This window comes from Fragaria vesca, linkage group LG2 (genome assembly GCF_000184155.1).
Source record: "Fragaria vesca subsp. vesca linkage group LG2, FraVesHawaii_1.0, whole genome shotgun sequence".
Lineage (NCBI taxonomy): Eukaryota > Viridiplantae > Streptophyta > Magnoliopsida > Rosales > Rosaceae > Fragaria > Fragaria vesca.
The window spans coordinates 5,811,490-5,834,370 of record NC_020492.1 but is presented as its reverse complement, the minus strand read 5'-3'; the positions used below and the strand labels follow the sequence as shown (position 1 = coordinate 5,834,370).

Here is a 22,881-nt window from a genome sequence, read left to right as displayed (position 1 = left end):
AGNGANNAGGGAGGGAGAGAGGGAGATCTGAAGAGAAAAAGAAGACTCACAAGCACAGATCAGAGATGGTAGTACTTCTTGAAGAGAGTAAAGGTAGCTAGCTAGGTGGTTCTAAGAGACTGAAATAAAAGGCAGATGGATGAAAATGAAAGTCTGATCTGATAACACATGCGTAGTCCAATAGTACTAGTTAACTGGTTACTGATCTGCAAAATCAAAATGTGCTTCTATATCCAGAAATGACTTAGCCATGGAATCGTGAAAAGCTAGTGCGTTTTCTTTTTGCCGATTATAACCAAGGGGTAAGGGAAATCTAGCTAGCTAGTGTGCCTTATGTTTCAAACATATTAATACGTACATGATGACGTGATGACATGGGCGCTCATAGCCCAGATGGTACTTTGTCAGATCACCACTCATTACTGAGTAGTAAACAAGGAAAGCAGATATATACGGGAAATTGGGAATGTGAGAAAAAGGTTTGTTTGATATCAAAAAGGAAATTTTCTTCTAACATCTAAGGAGCATTTTGGTTATTTAATTCAACATGTGACGATACTCTTTATTTAGTTTTGATGTTTTATTGAAGATTTATGAGGTAGCATATGATGAAAAAGAATATTATTAATGTTTTCTTTTATGATATTATCAGATTTCATAAACATGTTGTAGCAATTTGTAACATTTCATAAAAGGGCTATTTGATACTCACGAGCAATATGTACATAGTGCGATATCTTTGTTTGGCCTTGTGTCATTTCTATTGCAATCTTCATGTTCATGACAACAGTATATGTACGTTAGTACGTATGCTTATTTTTAGGTGAAGGGTGTACATGCAGCACCAAAAGTAGGATATGTACGTAGCCAGATGACTTATATGAACTCCAATCTCCGACATCACTTGTGATCGGTTCCCAAGATTTCATCTCCGGGATTGCATTCCTTGTCTGAATCAAATTGGCACCACATTAGGTCTTGTTTAAGCCATGACATATACCCTCTGGTCTGCTACTACGTATGAGCATTTAGCTGCTTCTACTTACTAAAGTAAACTATGTGCTGAGAGATATCAACAGCAAGTCATTGAGGCATCTAAAAAAGATTACAGACGGCCAACTAGTGCCCGATTCAGGACTAAAGGGTCGTATTAAGGGAGGCCTCTTACAGGAGCCCAGGTGCTGTACATTACAATGATAAGAAACACTCATTAACTTGCTGCCTCTAGTTAAGTGGTCGTGTCTCACTACCCATCCATGATGTTTCACTGGGTTGATATGCAGATCCCAAGTCGATCACGAAGATAAAAGTCCAGAAGAGGAAAAATGAACTTAACTAAGAGGGGTTTTATATGTGTAACATTATGCAGGTTAAGTTGATGGCCAGTTATCAGGGCAAAGTGAAATCACAAAGGAGGTTAGTGAATGAGCTCAGACTAAGTACTATACAACTCACTACATTTGAACCTTTACTAACGCTACCTGACTAATTTGACCTACAGCTTCCTGATAGAACTTTGTCCATGTAATGGTCTTGTATATGAAGCGTATTGGGACGATATGTTCAAGTCTGGTGTCGTATATACAATGCCAAAAGTATGACGTTTACGAAACCCGTGTCTAAGCAAGCAAGAAAGAAAAAGTTATTAGTGCAAGCTCCATCAGAAGAAGTCATCAAAAGCCCCTTCCTTCCTCACCTTTTCATTGTTCTCACTTTCAGGTCCTGCAAAATGTATCATCAAGAGGGAAAGAAAAACATAAACTAATGAAACAGAACTCATAAAGTGCAACTTCTAAACAAAAACCGTTATAATCCAAGTTGCAACGACAAAAATGATGTGCAAGTAAGTGATTGCTGGACAAGGATCTCTTCTGGAAACTCATAAGAATCAGACAGATTCGGTGCTTTTGTCACAAGAATTTAGTAGAATGTAACTCTACAAAAAGAGGGAACAAGATGATCTAGATTGTGCTTAATTGCTGCCCAAGTAATTTCACCATGGACACACAATACAAATTATGTATCATACGATCATTGTCTTTAGTACAATCACTTACACATCACCAAACTCAATTCAAAACTTTAAAGATCGTTCTGATTTATGAGGTACATATGGCCAGAAAATCAAAACACAACTAAACTAACCTGAAACATCTCCAGCAGAAACGTCCTGAACTACAAGCGGGACATAACTGGGGCCTGGGGAAGAAAGGGTAGTTGAAGTTGAAACTGGAGCTGGAAAAGTAAAATCTGAGTCACAGGATGAACATTCAGAGTTACTGGAAATGCTATCAACTCCTTCATGTCTAGCAAGAGGCCCCAAAGCTGAAGTTGATTTTGATGCAGTACACAAAATTGTTTTGAGCTCCGAAACTTGGTTTGACATGCCATATATCATCCTGAAACACACTAAATCATATTTAGTATTAGTCATGATCTATGAGCAGCATTACAAACATAATCATATTGATCACAATTCCAGAAATCCAGAAATCTGGAGTATTGATCTCTCTCTCTCTCTCTCAAAAGATTATAGTTGTGGTTCTTCAGCATATGTCAATGCAGAAGATAGATTTCTTCGTCCAAAGAAAACAGAATATCTGTCTGGTAGCTTTATTGCTCAAAGGCCCAAAATGATTTCCACTCGAAATTTTTATATATTGCAGGAAACGGCACTCCTCAAGACATATATAGGAATATCAAATCCTAACATATAACTGCAAATTTTGTCCTATCAATAAGGAAGAAACTAAAGAAGCATTTACCAAGATTTAGTCATATTTTTTCATTTGCAAGTTATATGAAAGATTTCAAGTTTGTCGAGGACACAACCAAGCCTCTTTTCACTCAATGCAAACCATATTTAGCTCTATACATCACATATACGAAACAGACATGAGAAAAATAAAAACTGATAAATGAATAATTCCAACTAGTACTACCTGTTCAAAGAGTCCTGAAGTTGATGCACTATTCTCTCAGTTTCCTCTAATTTTTTATGTCCTTCCTCGCTTGATACCCGGGCTTCTAGGTATCTCCTTTCAAACTCATTAGCTCTATGTTTTTCTGCTTGCAACATGACCTATTGAGAGAAGAAAAAAGACATCAGTTCATAGATGCTATATGTCCTAAGCCAGATCAATCTGAGCAAAATAATGGAAAGGAGTTTAAAAGACTTGTATTTCTTAAGCCGTAGGTTAAAAATGGGATACCTTCAATTTTTCGACTTGTGCAGCAAGAATCTCAATTTTGTCAGCATCTTGATCTGAACCTGTTAGTTTTTTGGTCATTGCACATGTTTCATCAATTTCTATTGCTTCAGACTGACTCTCAACCAATACACTTTTTTCTTCAACTTTCACGGAGGACTCCAACTCTATTGACTCTACTCCTTTTGCTTCTTGGCCATTCTGAATAAATCATCCAAAACTATTCAGTAAAAGACTTGGCAGTTCGTTGACAATATAGCATATGCCTCTTCAATTTTTATGAGTTCAACCCGACATTCACTGAATAAAACCGTTAATTAAATTTTTAGTTACCGTATCTTTCACAGAGGACTCCAACTTTGTTCCCTCTTCTACTTCTGCTTCTTCCATGTCAGTCTGCATAGATTATCTTTCAGTCAAAAGACTTAACAATTCTTTGATTACTGAATAAAACTGTTAATTAAATTTTTAGTTACCATATCTTTCACAAAGGACTCCAACTTTGTTGCCTCTTCTACTTCCATGTCAGTCTGCATAGATTATCTTTCAGTCAAAAGACTTAACAATTCTTTGATTATAATTAAATCATATGCTTCTTTACATTTTATCAGTGCAATCTGACAGTCAAATAACAATCTGTTTCACAGATGTGGCTTACTTTAGCTATCTTAGAGGCCTCCAACTTTGTTGCTTCTTTTTCCTTTGGTTCTTCCAAGTCGGTCTACATAAATTACTTTAATTTTTCAGTTATAAGGATTGAATATCATTTTCTGGCATGATGCTTCTGATCTTGTAGAAAGTATAAGACTCGTTTTATTTTATTTTAGTGGCCGATTATTTAGTCTGTAAATGGTTGGGTTAATAAGAACTTAAAAAGTAATGAAATTGGTTTTTCCTCATCATTGATGCTTCTGAGAAGGCTAATATGTTTTCATGCTTCTTACAGTCATTTTGTGAGAATGAGAAAACGGCAACAAACTACTCGATATAGGAACATAGGAAGATAAGTAATCACCTGTTCAGTAATAACTTCTGCAATGAATTTTGCTCTTTCTCTAAAGGCATCACGAGCAGCCATTCCCTTTAAAGCTGCCTATAAGAAAATTGAAGAGAACTAGGACATGAAATTGAAGAGAACTAGGACATGAAATAAGTCTCATACGGCGTCAATGTTACTTCTTTGAGAATCTGAATAGCACCAACCGGTGTAATATAGCAACATAGGAAGCAAGGTACCCACCTGAATAACAACTGCCGCCTCTACTTTATATCTAAAATCATCACCAGCAGCCATTGCCCTTAAAGCTGTCTATAAGAAAATTGAAGATAACTAGGTGTCATGAAATAAGTCACACAAGAAGTCAATGTTACTTGTTTGAGAGCCTGAATAACTCCAACCGGAGCAAGGTACCCACCTGAATAACAACTGCCGCCTCTACTTTATATCTAAAATCATCACGAGCAGCCATGGCGCGTAAACCTGACTGTTAGACAATTAAGGAGAACATGGATTTTGAGTCTTTTCACGCCAGCATTTACAAAAGTTCTTTGAGAATGTAAAAAGCAACAAACAGTGCATAATAGTAACACATGAAGCAGGAAGCGTTAATCACCTGAATAGTAACTGCCGCTGAACGTTTGGATTTAAACTCAACAGAAGCAACCTTTGCCCGCAGATGTGATTGTAAGACAACTGAAGAGAAGATCATTCTGAGATAATCTTTTCTTGCCAGGCGTGTACGTGAAGTCTTCTGAATTTTAACTGCAGCAACCTCCAGTTTCTTCAGCTTATATAACTTGCGAGCCAATTCTCCTGGAATCATAACAGTGAAGTTCTTTGAAGATGTATATATAAAGTTGTGTAGTCTATGTATGTGCAGCCAAATGTGAAGGTATCTAGTAAAGCGCATAAAAAACACTAACTGGTAGAGTAACCAAAAGAACATAAATGAATCATAGGGATTGCAACAAATGCATCAAAACACAAAGAAATGGCTATGTTCAGGAATCACAAGGTACATCTCCAATAAAAAGACCCCTATTCATGTTCCTATGTTCTCACCTCTACAAACTGATTGTATGCAAATAGAAGCCATCTGTGTACTAACAAACTTTTTTCGAGTAACAAGAGTTCTGCCCCGTGTTTGAATCACCTTCGCTGAGTTCCCATGCATGAGTATTCTCTGTGCATCCAGCACAGCCATCTGACCAACTCTTAAAAAAACCTTTGTTTTCCCTATCTGGAAGGAAAAGAAGAAAAAAGAAAATAGAAAATCATCATTGGTAGCTGAATTGAGTACACACACACACAAACACATATATGTATGTATGCATGTGTAATTTCTTGCAAATAAAATATAGGTGAAGGATATTCAGACTAATCGCTTTTGTTGAGATATGAATCCCACATTGGGAAATATGGGACCTTGCCTATGGGTTTACAAGGGTTTGTGCCACTCCATCCATTGCCAATTGGTTTTGGATGTGAACCCCAAATTACTTTATCAGCTTTGATTAAGCCGGTCTTTATGTTCTTACCTCTTCACTTCCCTCTCTCTTCTTCCTTTTATATTCTTCTCTTTTCTTATTCCCTCTTCTCTTCTAGTTTTATCTATTATTTCCATTGAGTTCTGCATTATAGGTACCGAAGTACATAGGATTATCATTACCAAGCTCTACTTCTAAAATATCATAACTGTGGTGTAACACCACAGTGCAGCTAATAATATCGCGAGTTGCAGAAGTTAATGTGCATGTCCACTTAGGTGATTGACACACAACCAGTTCCTATTACCTGATAACCTGTTAGCCCCATCTTCTCCAAAATCTTTTTACATGCTTCACTTTCAGGACACCTGACAATACAGGCATTAAGATCAGAACTGGGGACAGATCCCATAAAACCATGAAAACCAGAATACCCAATTAGATAAAGTGAAAATGTAAATATGTGAATATTGAAAAAGAAAGATTAAAGTGATGCTTACTCCATTTTCAAGACCTCTGGTGCTAGGATACGGAAGCGAGTTAAAAATTCCGAAAAATTCCTGTAAGTAGGGAATCCAGCACATTTTATTCTGACTGCCTCTAAAACTCCCTACAGAAATGACAAAGTATGAATGCCACCAGTCTAGAATAGGTAATAGGTTCAAGTACGATTCCTATTATACTTACACCCGAACGCAGTTGCTGGATGACATTGACATTCTCAAATACCGCAGGTCTTCGGAGATTATTTGGCTTTATACATCTTATGTAGTGGGGCTCTGTAGAATTTAGAGTTTCCATCAATTGTTGCAGTTGTTGCTGCATCAGTAAGGTCAAACAATCAGGTTCACCTTTCTGCAGTAATTCATCTCATGCCAGGGAAATAATTGATAGTAATGTATAAGTCCAATGTATTCCAATGCAAAACCCAACATTATTAGTATAATGGTAATTTTTTTATTTTTCTTTCTTGATCACTCAATAATGATACAGTAAACTGGACAACTGATCCACCACAGTAGAAAGCAGGAATTTATATTAAATGAAGTTAGCTAGCTGCAGACAAACCATCCCAATTATGTCCTTAACTTTAAGATAAGTTCCCACAATCCCACACATATGTAATAATATTCTTTTTTTGATAACTCAATTGACATCAGAACCAGAATAGAATGTACCCTAAAACGAGAACTGATAGAAGAGAACTTAGAAGATTTGGCAGCCTCCTCAGAGACCGGAGGAAAAAGACCCGCTACAAAGGAGCATTTTGAAGCAGTCAACAAATCTCGATGTTCAGGAACAACATAATCTTTATTTTTGTCTAAAAATTGATCAGATTGATATTGTACCTGAAGCATATGTCAGTAAACAACCAAGAAAACTTAAATTCCAAAAATATTAGACAATGAAATTCAGAGAAAAAGTATAAAAACTGAGCTCACTTCTCCTGCATAATGAACAATGGTGAAATCAGACCGGGTCAGCTTTGGCTTGATGAACCGTTTGTTATTTTTAAATGTCTGATAAAGCTTTGTTGAAAATGTTTCATGAGTTGATTTCGGAAACATACTGAGAAGAGAAAAATAATCAGTCTTATAATAACAATAAGTACCAACAACAACAACAACAAATAGTCAGATTAGAATATGAAAAGAAAAGGAGGCACAAAATATTTTTACAAACACCGACATTGGTTTTATTCTCTGACTAAGCCAACAAATGGGATTGCATTCATTCCCAGTGGTCTTAAATAAGAAACTGACCTCACCCATCTAGTTGTGCAAAAGAAATAAAGGTTTACGATAACCTTTTAATGATAGAATTGCCATTCAAAAAGAAAGAAAGGATATTGAACAGAAATACTAGATACCACTAGGATGTAATTGATACTTAACATGGCTAAAAGAAACACAAAAGCCTCTCTCTCTCTCTCTATATATATATATATATATATGTATTTTGTTGACAAAGGAAACCTTACCATGTTTAAGTAAACCACTAAACCATAACGGGATGCAAAACTTAAACTATAAATAACAGGTACTGAATGAAATTTGCTTCAATATGTGGAGATATATAGTTCTCCTATTATGCAGCACCTGAGCAGGAACACTGCGCGTGTGCATGTGCGTAACTTTTATTATGCAGCACCTGAGCAGGAACACTGCGTGTGTGCATGTGTGTAAAGTCAAAGACAAAATTGTACTATAGATTTCACCCAACATGGTATATATGAGAGTATACTCTTCTGAGTAAATGAGTGAGTTTGTGTGTGTGTGTGTGTGTGTGGCGCGCACATAAATGTGATTAGTTGCAACCAGGAATAAAGTGATGTTATCATACCAGGCTTCATCGAGCAGAGCAATGATCCCACCTTTTTTCTGTGCACAAACATATCATTTAGTATTGTGCGGATGATAGATAACTCAGCATAATGATTACTTGTATGATTAACTTCAAAATGAACAGACAGTAATGCAGTAAACAGAATCAGGAGGGTTGAATCAGTGTGACATTCAGCAAAACAAGCAGAGTTTTATAATCTATTAGCATGGCTCAAAAATACTTCTGGGCTAAGTAATCAAGCAGATGAAATTATTAAAAAACGCAATGCGTCAATGGAAAAAGGGAAAAGCTGATTTTAGAATAATGTCCTCAGACTAATTTCTGATTTTGGCTACTTAAAGGCTACAAGGCAGCAGAGGAGAGATAAAGAGCCAGAGACCTGTTCAATGAGATCTAGAACATCTTTGTTATCAACAAATTCTATGTAGCTCCAGTCAATTTCCTCTTTGGTATATTCCTCTTGTTCCGACTTGAAGACATGCTGAATGACATTATAACACTTTAGATTCTACATTGAAAACAATGACCTATAACTCAAGTTTTCAGTATGACTAACCTCATACCTTGTTGAAATGTTGTTGCAGCTTTTCATTAGTGTAATTAATACAGAACTGCTCAAAACTGCATTTATGAAATATAAGTCAGTACTCAGAACGACAAAGTGGATTCTAACTGAATAACAAGGGATCCTTTGTTTCATAATTCATCATCAGGTAAACATAATATCAGTGGTACTGATGGATTTTCTAAGTACCTTACTGCAGGTTGGAAGTTTAATACACATCATAGGTAATGTAAGGTTTTGTAATGCAAACCCAACAGAATAAATCATATATACACATTTACATATACGAATAGATATATAGTATCAGGCCGGATGTGGAGCGGACGTCCGCACCGGCCTTAAAGTGCGGACGTCCATCTATTCTCCACCCTCGCCGGAAACTGGAAAAAAACAGACTCGCTGGGGAGGGAAAGTGGTCGGGGACACTGCTGGAGTCTTCTGGGGTGGAGGCGCGCCGTCGCCGGCGCCGGACGGTGGCGAACGGAGGGATGTGCGCACTTTAAATGTGCTTCAGAACGTTTCTGTATATATAATATATATATATATATGTTTTCATTTATGTCACATGCATATAGTGTGATCATGCATGATTGACCCAAACATATCTATGTATCCCACATATTTGTATTCATGCATTAGTCATTACCTGTTAGTTTTGAAGCTTTCAAAACCATATATATCAAGAACCCCGATCAAACACTCTGAGCTAGGGTCTTGTCCAATTGAGACATTGATTTTATCCACCAACCTGAACATAAAAGAAAGAAAAAAGGAAGAAAAAAAACCAGCAACAATGATTGTTAATATAAATGCTTCATTTCCACAGCAAGCATTCAAGTAAAAATGAGTCATAAGCATCTAACCAGCTAAACAATAGAGAATATATTGTCTTGGCCAAACCATCTCTGCTAATTGCTGCACCAAGTGGGTCAAGACTTCTTTTAATAATTTCTTCTGGAGTTATCATTACGCGCTTACAGAGTGCGTCTTCTAGTGTGCCAGGATCACACCTAAAATATGAAATGTGGATAAAGAACACACTCTAAGTCCGTTAGAATAATAAGAAAGTCAAAAATAAAAATCTAAGCAAAGCTTGAGCCACACATGAGAAGTTCTGCTGCCATTTTAAGATGAAAAATGGATTGGTCATCTTTTATGACGGAGGAATCATTGTCTTTCCCATTGGCAAAATCAATATTTCCAAGATGAAGAATTCCTGCCACAACTCTGAAAATAGCTTCCTGAACAAGAGATTTGGAGATAGAGGTTATTCCCAGGTATATAGTACATAGCTTAACAATAAGCAGATGTTTTTATTCAGATCAAAAGAGCATGCCTGTTCTTCTTCGCTTATTCCAATAACATTCATGGCTCTCCTAGTGGAGAGATAAAACTGAGCATCATCGATATCAGCCAACTCAAAGCAACTTGATTGATTAAGATAGCGATATGATTGAGGATCCACCAACTTATATTTCTCTCTTTCCTGATAAGACTCAAAATTTTTCTACTCAAAATTACTGTGGAATATCAAAATATGCACCGAAGTACAAAATTAAGTTATCAACCTTCTCTGGAGCGGCACACAGGAGATAAAAACAGTGATAGTTACGCTCAAAGTCAGATATTTGGCACACACGAGATCTCTCTAAGAGATAAGTTCTGATGGCTGCCCCTGATATTCTACCACGATTATCAAATTGAATCTCGACAAACTTCCCAAAGCGGCTGCAACAGCATATTCAATATAACATCAGTTAGGACATTTCACTGTCTGTTAAAAAAGAGTTGGAAATAGGTTATTTTGTCAATTAATTCCTTCCCCAGAGAATAATTTGTGCATTGAATTTTCATTGTTTCCATTAGGAAGGAATGACAAGACATTCTAGAATGTATCATAGTGAGCAGGCAAACCCATACTTGATTTATAAGTCAATTCCATCAATATAAGAGTGAAGTATGCATAGTAAATTTGCAAACCAAAAGAGTAAGGAAACAATTCAAAGAAATAGAGGTATAAATCTCAAGGAATTTGACAGTTACTCACCTGGAATTGTTATTTTTAACAGTCTTGGCATTACCAAATGCTTCGAGAACTGGATTTGACTGCACCATGTCAGTAAATACAAAAACTTTTTAGAGTGATACAAGTTTAAACAAGGAAACCGATATGCAGAATCAAAACTAAACAGCATTATAATTCAATCAAGGGAAGGGATGGTTATGCTATGGTTCTGATCTCTAAGTAGTTTTGCTATGAAATGAGAACTAATAGCTACCCTGAGATAGTGCAAGCAAACCATCTTACTTCTAAAACTTGTTGTTCAACAGTCCGTCCTTCAGCTGCAGCATTGCCACCCAAGTAGGCAAGATAGCGCATTAGCATTTTCGTTGTTTCAGTCTTACCAGCCCCGCTTTCACCGCTGACCAGAATAGAGTTGCTCTTTCCCTCGTTAACCATTTCCCTGGTCAGATTATATTTGATAAACTCAGTCAAGTAATTGTGTCATCTTTAAGGAGACAAAAAGGGTAGGACGCTAAAGAAACGCAGATCACCTGTATGCAGCATCAGCTACTGCAAAAACATGAGGGCTAAGTTCTCCAAATGGCACTTGATTGTACCGTTTCATCATAGAATCATCATACAGATGTGAGAGAGTTCGGAATGGATTGACAGCGATGAGAATGTTTCCACTGTAAGTCTGCAATGTTATCAAAGTATTGTAATAGAGACACCAATAGCAGTGATAAAAAAAATTTAACATGAAGGCATACATTAATTGAGTATCACTCAATGTGAGAGAAACCTTACATAGATTTCATCAATCTCATATCTGGTTGCCAGATTGTAAAGCACTCCAGGTTCATGCAAATATGACAACTTAGTCATGTCATCAACTCCACCATCAGGAGTTTCTGTATCTTTTGGGTGTAACTTATACACCTTTGCAGTAACCTGGGGAATACTAAAGTGGGTTATTTTTCACAAGTAAACAGAAATATGAAGTTAACTGGCATCTGAATGAAGCTTCTTAATAGCGGATATGTGACACATGAATTAAGCTAGTCCTTTTCTAGTTAAAAGGAAGCTTATTGAAAAAAAAAACAAACTTAAGAAAATTAAAGCAGTTTCTGCATCACATCGATACATACAAACCAAGAAAAGAGACAGGTCTAGTTACTACCGAAATGCCATCTTTAATTTTGCAATACAAAAACAAGAATGATGCAAATACTCCTTTGAAGCTGATTTTCAAACTACTCTCATACCTTTCTTTGCGCTTGTGAAGAAAAGTTAAATACTTGAATTCGACTTCTCAATTGTGTTTCTTTCACACAAAAAAAAAAATATAAATAAAAAAATTGTCTTGCAATCGAACATTGAGCCTCACACTAACCAAACATATACTAAGCAGTGAAGATGCCAACAAAGATCACACCCGAAAACCTTTTTAAACAGAAAAGCAAACAACAGATTATTAAAAACCAAAATAACAATAAGTGCATTACCGTATTCTGATCGCTAATCTGAATCTCAGCTTCCTCTCCATTAATCTTGACTACTTCTCCATCAATCCAAATCAATTCCGCGTCCTCCACCCAGACACGAGACCCAACAACAATGGTCACTGGCTTGCTCTGCACCAGTTGAAAACAATTCTAATCACATTAAAATCTTTACATAAAAGTAAAAGTAAAACTCACACCTGCTCTTCACATTATGCTACATTTCTAATAACATAACTATTTCAACATCACATGCACGTAAACGCAACAGTTGGGAAATGTGAACGTTACCATTGTGATCGATTCAGACTCAGAAACGTAGAGGGTGTGGTGTGTAGGAATGGGAATCCATTTAGGTTTGGGTCCGATTTCTGATGATTCAATTCAGATGAGTGGGAAAGAAGAAGGAGAAGTTGATGAGTGTGAATTTGATTGGTTGAGGGGGTGTTGATGTCGCCATCGTTTGGCTTCGTTTGTGGAAGTGGCGGTCTTCCAAGCTCCCGGAATTTCGCCATTCTTGTGGCTCTCTCTCACTCTCTTCGCGCCTTACTCTCAATGCATAAGTTTGTTTTGTTTACGACACATTGGTTCGTTATAATTTATAAAGAATAAAAAGACAAAATATGAAAAAGACAAAAAAAATATTAACACTGATGCCGTAAAAGATTCGACTATTTGATATAGTGACATTGTCACCTCCGGATATATTAGTTGTAGCATTTTTTAAGTTGTTTATCTGATCAAAAGAAGAAAAAAAGATTTGATTATTTATGTTAGTTTTACAAATGTAATACCTTAAAAACAATTGATATCTTCACATCAAATAGACTTATTTTTAGTATATTGTGTTAGGATATAAACTCATATATCAATCAAATGCACTTATGCACCTGATTTGACATGGGCAATCCCATGTTTTTAGCGTGTGTAAATGAGTGATTACGACTTTTAGACGTGACACATGATATCATGGGATTACCTTAAAAGCGAAAATGACATGTGTTACAATTGATATGGTTTAACATTAATCATACACATTGTTGAGTTGATCAAAACTCAAGCGACACTTGTAGGGATGATAATAATCCTTAGCGGGTAGGGTACCCACGGGTATTCGACCTAACGGGGAAGATATACGGATAACAGAGATGGGGATCCCTGGTATTCGGATTCTTAAATTGAGTACGGGACGGGTATAGTATTTTAATATTCGTCCTCATCCCCACCCATTAAGGATGAAAATATTATTATATATAATTATATAATTTATTGTTATATATATATTTATATATAATTTATAAATAAATATTTATGTAAAAGAATTTGTGATTCTCTTAATAAACATTTAATGGACCTTTTTTTTATTATATATTTTTATTCTCTTAATTATATATTGTTATGTTTTAACCAAGACTTGTATTTATTTTTATTGGATTGAAGCATGAAACTTATTTATTTTGGTACGTATTTGATTTTAATTTCATACTTTTATATAATTGCATGTATTTCGTATTTTAAAAAAATTTAATTTAATACATAATTGTTAACGGGTACGGGTACGGGTATGGAAACGTAATCCCCAAAGGGTACGGGTACAGGAAATCCCCATTATCTAATTACGGGTACAGGGACGGATACAGGGATAAGAAATGTAAAAGGGTATGAGTACGGTATTTTGATCCCCGTACCCTACCCTACCCATTGCCATCCCTAGACACTTGTTAATCGATAGCTCCCAAATATATTCACCAAAAGTGTCGACTTAAACATTACTCCAACTGACACATCCAAGTGGTGAAGTCTAAAGATGACACACTTAGCAAAACGTAACACTTCTATTTGATTTAGAAGCTCATTTAAGACATCTTTGATCTGGACCCACAATACGCTAAACTAACAAGTAGTATACTGTATATAGATTTTTTTATAATCCAATAAACAAAAGATATGATCTCATGCAACGAATAACATGATATTCTTTTAAACACATACAATCAAACACAAACATCTACAAATATATTTCTCCGCAATGATCGAATTAGAAACAAACAAAAAAAATGAAGCCTTTCTTCACCATTTCATACTTCCATACTCATGGTAAAAAGTTCAATCCTAAGTTCCTAACTAATCAAATGTGTTTGATCAATTGACCCTTTTCCGCTAATCACTTCCCCTTCGGACAGCATAAATAATCAACCCCCCACATTTACCCAACCGGTAATAATAATTAACAGTCAACCGCCTCCTCCACGTGTCAGAAAACTGTAGCCTATAGACACCGTAAAGAAAAAGTTATAACTGACAAAAAAAAAGCTTGAAAAGCTCAACGCCCCCTAATCCAGAAAGAAAATGAGAGAAGAGTAAACAAGAAGAAGAAGACTCTCTCTACTACTCACACACACAGAAGCCATGACCCAACCTCCTCCTCCTCCTTCTTCTTCTTCTTGTTCTCCGCCGCTAATCCCGGGCCTCCCAAACGACGTCGCATCCCTAATTCTCTCCTCCATCCCCTTCTCCCACCACGCGCGCCTCAAACCCACCTGCAAATCATGGCGCCTCTTCCTCTCCTCCAAAACCCTATTCGCTTCCCGCCAATCCCTCCGCCGCCTCTCCCACCTCATCTGCATCTTCCCTCAGGACCCCGCCGTCGCCGCCCCTTACCTCTTCGACCCTCGCCACCTCGCCTGGTGCCCCCTCCCCCCTATGCCCTGCAACGCCCAGCTCTACGGCCGCTGCAACTTCACCGCCGTCGCGATCGGGCCCCACCTCTACGTCCTCGGCGGCTCTCTCTTCGACGCCCGCTCCTTCCCCATCGACCGCCCCTCGCCGTCGTCAGCGGTCTTCCGGTTTGACTTCACCACCGCAAAGTGGGAGCGCCGCGCGCCGATGCTCTCACCGCGAGGGAGCTTCGCCTGTGCGACGGTTCCCGATTCTGACCAGATCATCGTCGCCGGAGGCGGTTCCCGCCACACCGTGTTCAGCCGCGCCGGGAGCAGGATGAGCTCGGTGGAGAGGTATGACGTGTGCAGAGACGAGTGGGTGGCCATGGAAGGGCTGCCGAGCTTTCGGGCCGGGTGTGTGGGGTTCTTTGCTGGTGATGAGGAGGAGAGGGAATTTTGGGTGATGGGAGGGTATGGAGAGGCCAGGACTATAGCGGAGGTGGTGCCGGTGGACGAGTATTACCGCAATGCGGTGGTGATGGAAATGGAGAGTGGGAATGGTGGTGGCAGGTGGAGGGAGACTGGTGATATGTGGGAAGAAGGGGAGAGAACCAAGCTTGGGAGGATTGTGGTGGTTGATAATGAGGTTGATCCTGCTCAGCCTGGTGTGTTCATGCTTGATGGGAATGATATATTCAGGTAACTCCGACTAAACTCTAGCCGGAATTCGTTTGTTATGGTCTTTGGAATTGGATGTAGAGTTTTGGTTGAAATGTTTGATTTAGTAGGTTGAGAATACTTCGCTGTCTTGGATGATAATGGGAATTTTCACTGAGAATTATGCTAGAAACAGTGTGTTGGTGTTGGAGTTTTAGGTTGCTTGTGACTTGTGAGTAGGTCCTTGTAATAGACTAATAGGAGTGTAAGCATTTTATGTAACTGCAATGAAATGTGGATTACAAAATGAATAAAGGAAATCAGGAAGACATTCTTTGTAAATCAAGGAATGAGGAAATAAGTAGTCGGAACTTAGACTGATGACTATTGTATTTCTTGCCTCTTTGATTGAATTAATTCTTACAGAATGTAAAACATGTGAATGAGAAAGGGAGATTTGAATTCAAGACACTGAAATGTTGTTTAGAGCTTTATGTGCCAGTATTACCCCTTGATGATTGTGTAGAATGTCTAAGCTTGTGAGATATCTCAGGTATAATTACTAGGGAGAGTGGTACGATGCTGAAATTTTTCTGAATTTATGCTCATCTTTATATTTCACACAAAGAAGAATACAGAAGATAAAGCTCAATGCTTCATCTGTTAGCTGATATTGAGATGGCTAAATCTCTATCAGTCAATTACTCTGAACACAAATTATTCTATTCGTTGAGAAGTTATGTGATGATTTAAATTGGTAGTCCTGCCAATATAGGGTTATGAGAGGTGATCTTACATGGCACTTACGGACATGATGTTTTAGTTTGCTCTTCTTCTAGGCTGGTTGTAGTTTTTAATCTTACATTTAGAAATTAGAAACATCTCTATCTTTTTTTTCTCTTCTTTATTTATTTATTTATTATTATTATTATTATTTTTTAAGTTTTTAGTATAGATAAAGGTGAAAGACACATAGCTTAGCGACTATTTTACAGGCTCTGGTTGTAGTTTCCAACTTTACATGCAGGAATATCTTGCTTATCATTATTTGTAGTTATATCACTAGAAAGGTGAAAGATGCATAGTTTAGGAGACAATTGGTACTAACGTCCTTTACTTTTACATATAAATAACATCTTTCACCTTTACATGCAGGAGTAGTTTGCTTGTCATTATTTCTAGTAATAAAACGAAGAAGGTGAAAGATGCATAGATGCAAAGTTTAGGGGACAATTTGTACTGGCTTATAATCGTAAATGTTAGTACAAGAGAAGGTTCCCACAACAGTAAAACTGCGGTCTCATGACTCATGAGTTTGCTTTCATGTATGGCTATTGATGTATTGTAGTAGTATGCCATGTAGCACCTGTTTATGTGTCCCCTTGAGTCTTGAATGTCTTGCCTTCCTTTTTGTAAGTACATCCTCACTTTTAAGAACATCCTCTACTCGTACAGGATATTGCCATGCAGCCACTTTAGGAGTTACTCCTCTGCATTTGTTTCTTTGAATGAAAATTTCAAACCTAGTTGTTGGGTTAGGTCATTGAATGATAATTTCATCAGAATTGCTTACATCACTTCATCGTCATAGTAAATGTTCTGTCTTCTTACTGCAGATATGACCTGGCATCAAATCACTGGAGTTTGGAGTCACATATTCCAAGGAAGCCTCCTTGCAACTCATCATTCGCGTTCACTGTATTGGATGGAGAGTTGTATGCTATAACTTTCTGGAACACAGTTGAGCGATTGCATAAGAGAGCAGGAAGGCTTTACATCCAAATCTACCATCCTCAGCAGAAGACGTGGAGAACTCTCATTACCAAGTCACCTTTCCGTTATGACTTGGATTTCGATGCAGCAGTTATGAGCACTGTTCACTTGTGAACTTCATTTCTAATTGCTTGTCCTTATGTGAATGTGAAACGATAGTACCAATTCATGTGCAGATCGATGTGTATGCTGATTCTCTGGTTCATCATTGCTACTAGCATACTTGTGTATATTGATTCACTGGTTCATCATTGCTACGAGCATATTTGTAGTCATTGTGCAGCATAGTGGAGTGTTAATCAGAACTATAGTGAATTTGAATTGATCTCGGTTTCATATATCAATATATAAAATTTACTTTGCGTTTGATATAATAATATACATGAAATTATTATATTTTGATGAGTTTCACCCTTTTGTACTGACATGTTCATCAAATTAAAGAGATTGTCAAACGACAAGCGTGGCTTGTGGATTCTTTGATTTATTCAAATCCGGTACTGAAGGAGTTGCTAAAGCTCTCTCGATTGTCCCATCCTCCATATGAAAAATTCCAACATCTGTCCACAAATGGAGAGACTAGTTTTGTTATTCATGAAATATATGCAATTGGCTTTGCCTGAGACCTGAACTGAGAAGGAAGAACTGCTCTCTGACTCAAGAACATTGCTCTATTACCCAAATGGGACCTTGAAACCCCTGCAGCCAATAGTTGGGCCGGGTCAGTAATGGGTTTCCGGGTTCATTTTCAGCCCAGTGCCCAACAACATTAACTTGCACTATAAAACTAGAAAACCCACCCAAAGAGCGATTCATTACATTTGGCGCGGATCAAAGTCTCTCTCTCTCTCTCTCAAACCGTAAGACCTAGCTTTTTCCTTTTAAACCTAGATTAATGTAAAGGATTTTGCTCTGAAATTTTGAAAATTAACTCTGTGGATTTGAAGGAGGGAAGAAGATGGCGACAGATTTACTGCTGAGGCCGTCGTGCAGAGGTTGTGGTTCGACGTCGGAATTATACGGAAGCAACTGCAAGCACACCACCCTGTGCGTTTCGTGTGGCAAATCCATGGCTGAGGACAAGGCCAAATGCTCTGACTGTGGCGCCATTCTCACTCGCTTGATTCGAGTCAGTCTATTACTTGCATTTCTCTGTTGTTTCAACTTCAAGATTTTAGGATTTCGGAATTCAAGGATTGATGGTTGTCGTTGTTGTTGTAAATTTGAAATACAGGAGTATAGTGTTTGGGTGAATACTGTTGATGAGAAGGAGTACTTCATTGGTAAATTCTCGACGGGGCTGCCAAAATTTTTGGAGAAGAAAAGTTGTGAAAATAAATGGTCTCTGTGTAAAAAGAAAACTAAAGGTGGATTACAAGGACGCCAAGATAGCTTTCAGGTGACTTCTCAAACTCCTTTTCCGGGAAAATTTGATTATTACTTACTTGCAATGGCTGAGCCAATAGTGAGATTATGGATTATCTTTTTGATGTATATGTATATATATGTGATATGAGTTGTCCTTATTCATATGATTATATCACTAGGGAATATGTATTTGATTTGTTAAGGCCCCTCCATGCCAACAGCAGAACTAATTTAGTTTATATTTTGAGTAACTGCTCCATTGGCTTTGACTCTTGGAGAATCTTAAAAGTGAGATATGTTGTGCTTGGTTGGGTCGTGAACTGCGGCTTGGCATGCCCCTCTTGTATTTTATGTCTTGCTTCTAATAGATTGCTCATTTGCCAACAAAGAAGAAGGAGAAAAAAAATTGCTATGTACATGAACTATCTACAGTCCTACTACTTCTACACTCTTATCCTCTTCATCACAATTGAAGACTTCTTTCTGCAAGTGTGTTTATCTTTTTTTTGTATTTACCTCTATATAGTGATAGATACTTAGATAGAGTTGATCTCTTTAATATTATTCTGTGTATTGATAGATAGAGTTTATCTTGTATTTGAAGGTTTGGATATTGTTCTCCTCTCTTTTCTGCTTCGAAGACAGATGTTGCATGAGTTGGATGTGAATTCTATTGAATTCAGTTTACAGTTTTACACCCAATTTCTTTATTTAGATTTTGCCTCCACAGAGTACTTTTAGATTTGTAAAGATTACACTAGTACTATTAACACCGATATAAGTGTATCTAATTGCAGGTACTTGCCTCTTTTGGGTTCCTTATCTTTTTCTTTTTTTTCTGATATGTGGGTATGTTATCTATTGTGATACTGTGTATACTGGATTTGTATCATTTCTTATTGAGATAGTATCCTTTCATGCCTTTTATATACCAACTCTGCACCATTTTCCTTGCCAAGTTAAGTCCTTGTATTTCAAATCTTATTTCATTAAGCAGGATAAGTTGCTCAGAAATAAACCATGGGTGTTGGAGGATGAAACAGGTCATACTCTGTACCAGGGAGATCCTGAACTGTCTGCAGCTTACTATCTACTAATGCGGAAAGGAAATAAGGAGATTTCCGCTATCCCTGCTGGTTCTTGGTATGTAGTGTACTGACCTATGTTTGTTAGAATTACTTGTAATTTTCCCAGCTCATTATTTTACTTTAGTCATCAATTACTGTTCTGATTGGTTTATCAATTTACTTATCAAAAGAAACTCTGTCTTCCGTAGGTTTAACTTTAAAAAGGTTGCACAGTATAAGCAATTTACTTTGGAGGAAGCTGAAGATAGAATGAGCAGTAGGAAAAAGAAGCAAGATGGACATGAAAGATGGATACTGAAAGCTGCAACTAATGGAGCTGTTGCATATGGTAATGTGGAGAAGTTTGGTGATAATGATAGTAAATACAAAATTGGTGATGATGATGAAGGTGTAAGTGGAAATGATGACTTTGATGATGATGATGATGATAGTGAGAAGGGTAAACACTTGTCTTCATGCTTCAGTGGATAATAATCAGTGTCGTGTTCACATTTTTGTATTTTGCATTCATTGTAGGCGATGACTGGGAGCATGATGAAATTTTCAGTGATGATGAAGAAAATACTCTTGAGGAAATAGAGGACTTCGCAACTGAGGTTCCAGCTCCAACAAAATTCAAGCAGGTCTTGCACACTTGTTTTTTTAGATTGTTTGCGCACTTGATTGTTTAGGCCAGACTTAATTACTGAAGAAGGAACAAGTTTTCTTGTTAAGATAATATTGGCAGGTAGGAAGCAAATTGAAGGTTCTATTCTGATTCTGCATGTTGTTGTGTTGATAATGCCTGCCTTGCGCTATTATGTGTTCAAGTTTGAGTTTCACTTTATGTACATTATTGATTATATTGCTTTCTGATTTCCTTATTATGGTTTCATTTCTATATGCTATGTCCACATTGTATATGGTGCTACAGTGGTAGAGTGTGTGCAAATCACAATTTTATGAGCATTTTTATGTATCTTTTATGCAGGATGGTGATGAAGATTATAACAATGATGAAGATGGCAGACTAAGCAAATCCGGAAAAGAGTTAAAGAAGCTACTTGGCTGCCTGAACGAGTCTGATACAGAGGATGATGATGCCAATGGGGATGAGGATGTAAGTTATTTACTTCGCGGTGTCTGATTTTAGTCTATAGCTGCTTTGTAAGAACTGCACTGCACAAATGGTATAAATATAATTTAGTGTTAATGGTGCATTTTGAGAAGTGAGTTGAGGCATTTATGTTGATAAGCTACCAAGTTGGTATATGTATCAACTAGTGTTTTCCCCTATATTGCATCGCATCTCTCTCCACTTATTGATTTTTTGTTAATGCATTTCTCAGATGGATGATGTTATTGACAATGGTCCCTCAAAACTAGTGCCTTCTGGAACTTCTCAAACAACTCCATCTACCTCCAAGAGAAAGAGAAAAGGCAATACTGATGAATCCAAGGCATCTCCGCACAAGAAGGCGAAGACTGAAAATGTATGTGGTTTAGTGTTCTTTCTTTAGTTTTCCTGGTTTTTTTTTTTTTTCTTTCATTCATATATGGAAGCCTGAAATCTGGAAGTTCACTTGTGATGAAATTCCTTTTTATTGGATTTAACCAGAATCAAAACCTTTCCGTCAACGAAGAGCCTGCATCTGCTGGTCCTGTCACTCAAGAAGAAATCCGGGCTGTTTTGATGCAACAGTCACCAATCACCATGCGTGATCTTCTTAATAACTTTGCAGGAAGACTCCGGTCAAAAGAGGTATGATCTGTTATGTTTTATACTACTGCAGTGTAGTTCTATCTCTTACATGAGTTACATCATGTAATAGTTAGTACTTATCCCTCTTTATAAACCTCACTGATCAGTCACATGTTGAAGCCACTTCCACAGCAGTAATTACGTTTGGGGAATCAAATTTTCATGAATATATATATATATATGTGTGTGTGTGTGTGTGTGTGTGTGTGTGTGTGTGTGATGCCTTCTATTGTTCATCTCATATATACATGTCTGAAGAACAATTTGTTGAATTATGTTTGAGGGAACATACGTATACAAACATTGGATAATATGTTGTTATTTATATATCGGTGTGCAGGAGAAGGAAGCTTTTACAGCAATCCTGAAGGACATGCGTTCTCAGAAAACGATTTCTAGGAGATCAAAAGATGATGGAACTGGTTGTTTTGTTGTACTGAGGGAGAAAATGAACTGATTGGCCTTTCCATTGTGGAACTTGATCACTTAATATCAGGCGGCAGTTGCTGTTCTGGTTGTACAGTGATATTTTCTGTATCAATACTAGAGTTTTCTTTGATAGCATGTCAAACTCGTATACTTTTGCTTATATAAAACCGCAGGGAATGTTGGTGTCTCCGTTGCTAAAAGATTTCTGCAACATTTGGCAAAGAATTGAAGAAAGAGTAATGCTAGGTGAACCACTTAGAGTCCACCTTAGATGACGGCTGGCTGAGGTGGCATAGCCACATCATCAAACTTTAATTTATGTTTTATTTTATATTTCTATTTTTTTATATTATTCTCTACTTTCTTGGTTTTATAATTTTATCTTCTAAATTGTTTCCTTTCTTTCTGATTCTTTAACAAAAAAACTTTTTAGCCTTTGAACAAAGTCCTTCATGACGTTGTTCTCCTTTCCTCTTGATCTCATCCCTACTCTCAACATTCTCATTTCCCCATTTAATTGTTCAAACACCCTCTTAATCAGATTTCGTTTTCCGGCGTTAGTATGTTTTTTTTCTTATGTATGGAATCACGAAACCCATATTTGGATTAGGGTTTAGGCATAGATGGCATGGAATTTTGTTATTGTCCGACCATGTTGCTTGATCAAGTCACTCTTGGAACCCCCTGTATCCACCAAAGAGGCTCTTCCCGGCTCAGAACCTTTGAATTTTCCTTCCCAGATATTCCTTTGGCACATGAAAATTATAATTTTCTTGCAGCCCTACGCCCCCTATAGACAATCAGACCATATTTTCATTCTTTTGCTTTATGCCTTCTTCATACAGAGAACTTGGTTCAATCTTTCTTATTATAAGCAGCTATGTATATATATATGAGTGCAATCGTATATATCAGATCCAATGGTTTTATAATATGTACTTGCTTTAGAAAACAAGACGGAGGAGAAGGAGAACAGAGAAGATGAAGAAAACGTCTGATGAAAAAAACCCTAAACAAAATAGGATTTAACAAATAAAAAATATAAAAGGTA

General features: G+C 37.2%; 2 protein-coding genes and 1 pseudogene across 3 annotated transcripts; 2 read left to right on the top strand and 1 right to left on the bottom strand.

Moving 5' to 3' along the window:
• Positions 1–1,711: 1,711 nt before the first annotated feature.
• LOC101293656 lies at positions 1,712–13,028 on the bottom strand (annotated as a pseudogene). The gene is made up of 29 exons (XR_184126.1): positions 13,005–13,028; positions 12,118–12,246; positions 11,420–11,563; positions 11,164–11,309; positions 10,916–11,072; positions 10,655–10,713; positions 10,176–10,335; positions 9,944–10,093; positions 9,712–9,848; positions 9,471–9,617; positions 9,254–9,355; positions 8,606–8,663; positions 8,422–8,523; positions 8,040–8,077; positions 7,139–7,265; positions 6,875–7,045; positions 6,384–6,515; positions 6,197–6,306; positions 6,004–6,064; positions 5,272–5,449; positions 4,919–5,022; positions 4,625–4,726; positions 4,450–4,518; positions 4,225–4,302; positions 3,686–3,739; positions 3,543–3,605; positions 3,213–3,410; positions 2,943–3,082; positions 1,712–2,399 (listed from the first exon to the last, which is right to left on the bottom strand). The product of XR_184126.1 is annotated as a myosin-J heavy chain-like (transcript).
• Positions 13,029–14,523: 1,495 nt separating this feature from the next.
• Positions 14,524–17,552, top strand: LOC101293367 (F-box/kelch-repeat protein OR23-like). The gene is made up of 2 exons (XM_004292146.1): positions 14,524–15,473; positions 17,048–17,552. Exons 1-2 carry the CDS (start codon positions 14,524–14,526, stop codon positions 17,316–17,318), a joined length of 1,221 nt encoding a protein of 406 aa, XP_004292194.1. The 3' UTR covers positions 17,319–17,552.
• A 610-nt stretch (positions 17,553–18,162) lies between these two features.
• Positions 18,163–21,858, top strand: LOC101293066 (transcription initiation factor IIF subunit alpha-like). Its single transcript, XM_004292145.1, has 9 exons — positions 18,163–18,333; positions 18,439–18,603; positions 19,570–19,715; positions 19,849–20,099; positions 20,177–20,283; positions 20,631–20,759; positions 20,989–21,132; positions 21,258–21,401; positions 21,742–21,858. Exons 1-9 carry the CDS (start codon positions 18,163–18,165, stop codon positions 21,856–21,858), a joined length of 1,374 nt encoding a protein of 457 aa, XP_004292193.1.
• The last annotated feature ends 1,023 nt before the right edge of the window (positions 21,859–22,881 follow it).

What these genes read in the sequence shown, in the direction of transcription:
- LOC101293367 (XM_004292146.1), top strand. Translation starts at nt 14,524, where the DNA reads ATGACCCAACCTCCTCCTCCTCCTTCTTCTTCTTCTTGTTCTCCGCCG. An exon ending in GATGGGAATGATATATTCAG is followed by an intron (nt 15,474 to 17,047) that starts GTAACTCCGACT and finishes TTCTTACTGCAG; the next exon opens with ATATGACCTGGCATCAAATC.
- LOC101293066 (XM_004292145.1), top strand. Translation starts at nt 18,163, where the DNA reads ATGGCGACAGATTTACTGCTGAGGCCGTCGTGCAGAGGTTGTGGTTCG. An exon ending in CTCCAACAAAATTCAAGCAG is followed by an intron (nt 20,284 to 20,630) that starts GTCTTGCACACT and finishes TCTTTTATGCAG; the next exon opens with GATGGTGATGAAGATTATAA. An exon ending in ATGCCAATGGGGATGAGGAT is followed by an intron (nt 20,760 to 20,988) that starts GTAAGTTATTTA and finishes TGCATTTCTCAG; the next exon opens with ATGGATGATGTTATTGACAA.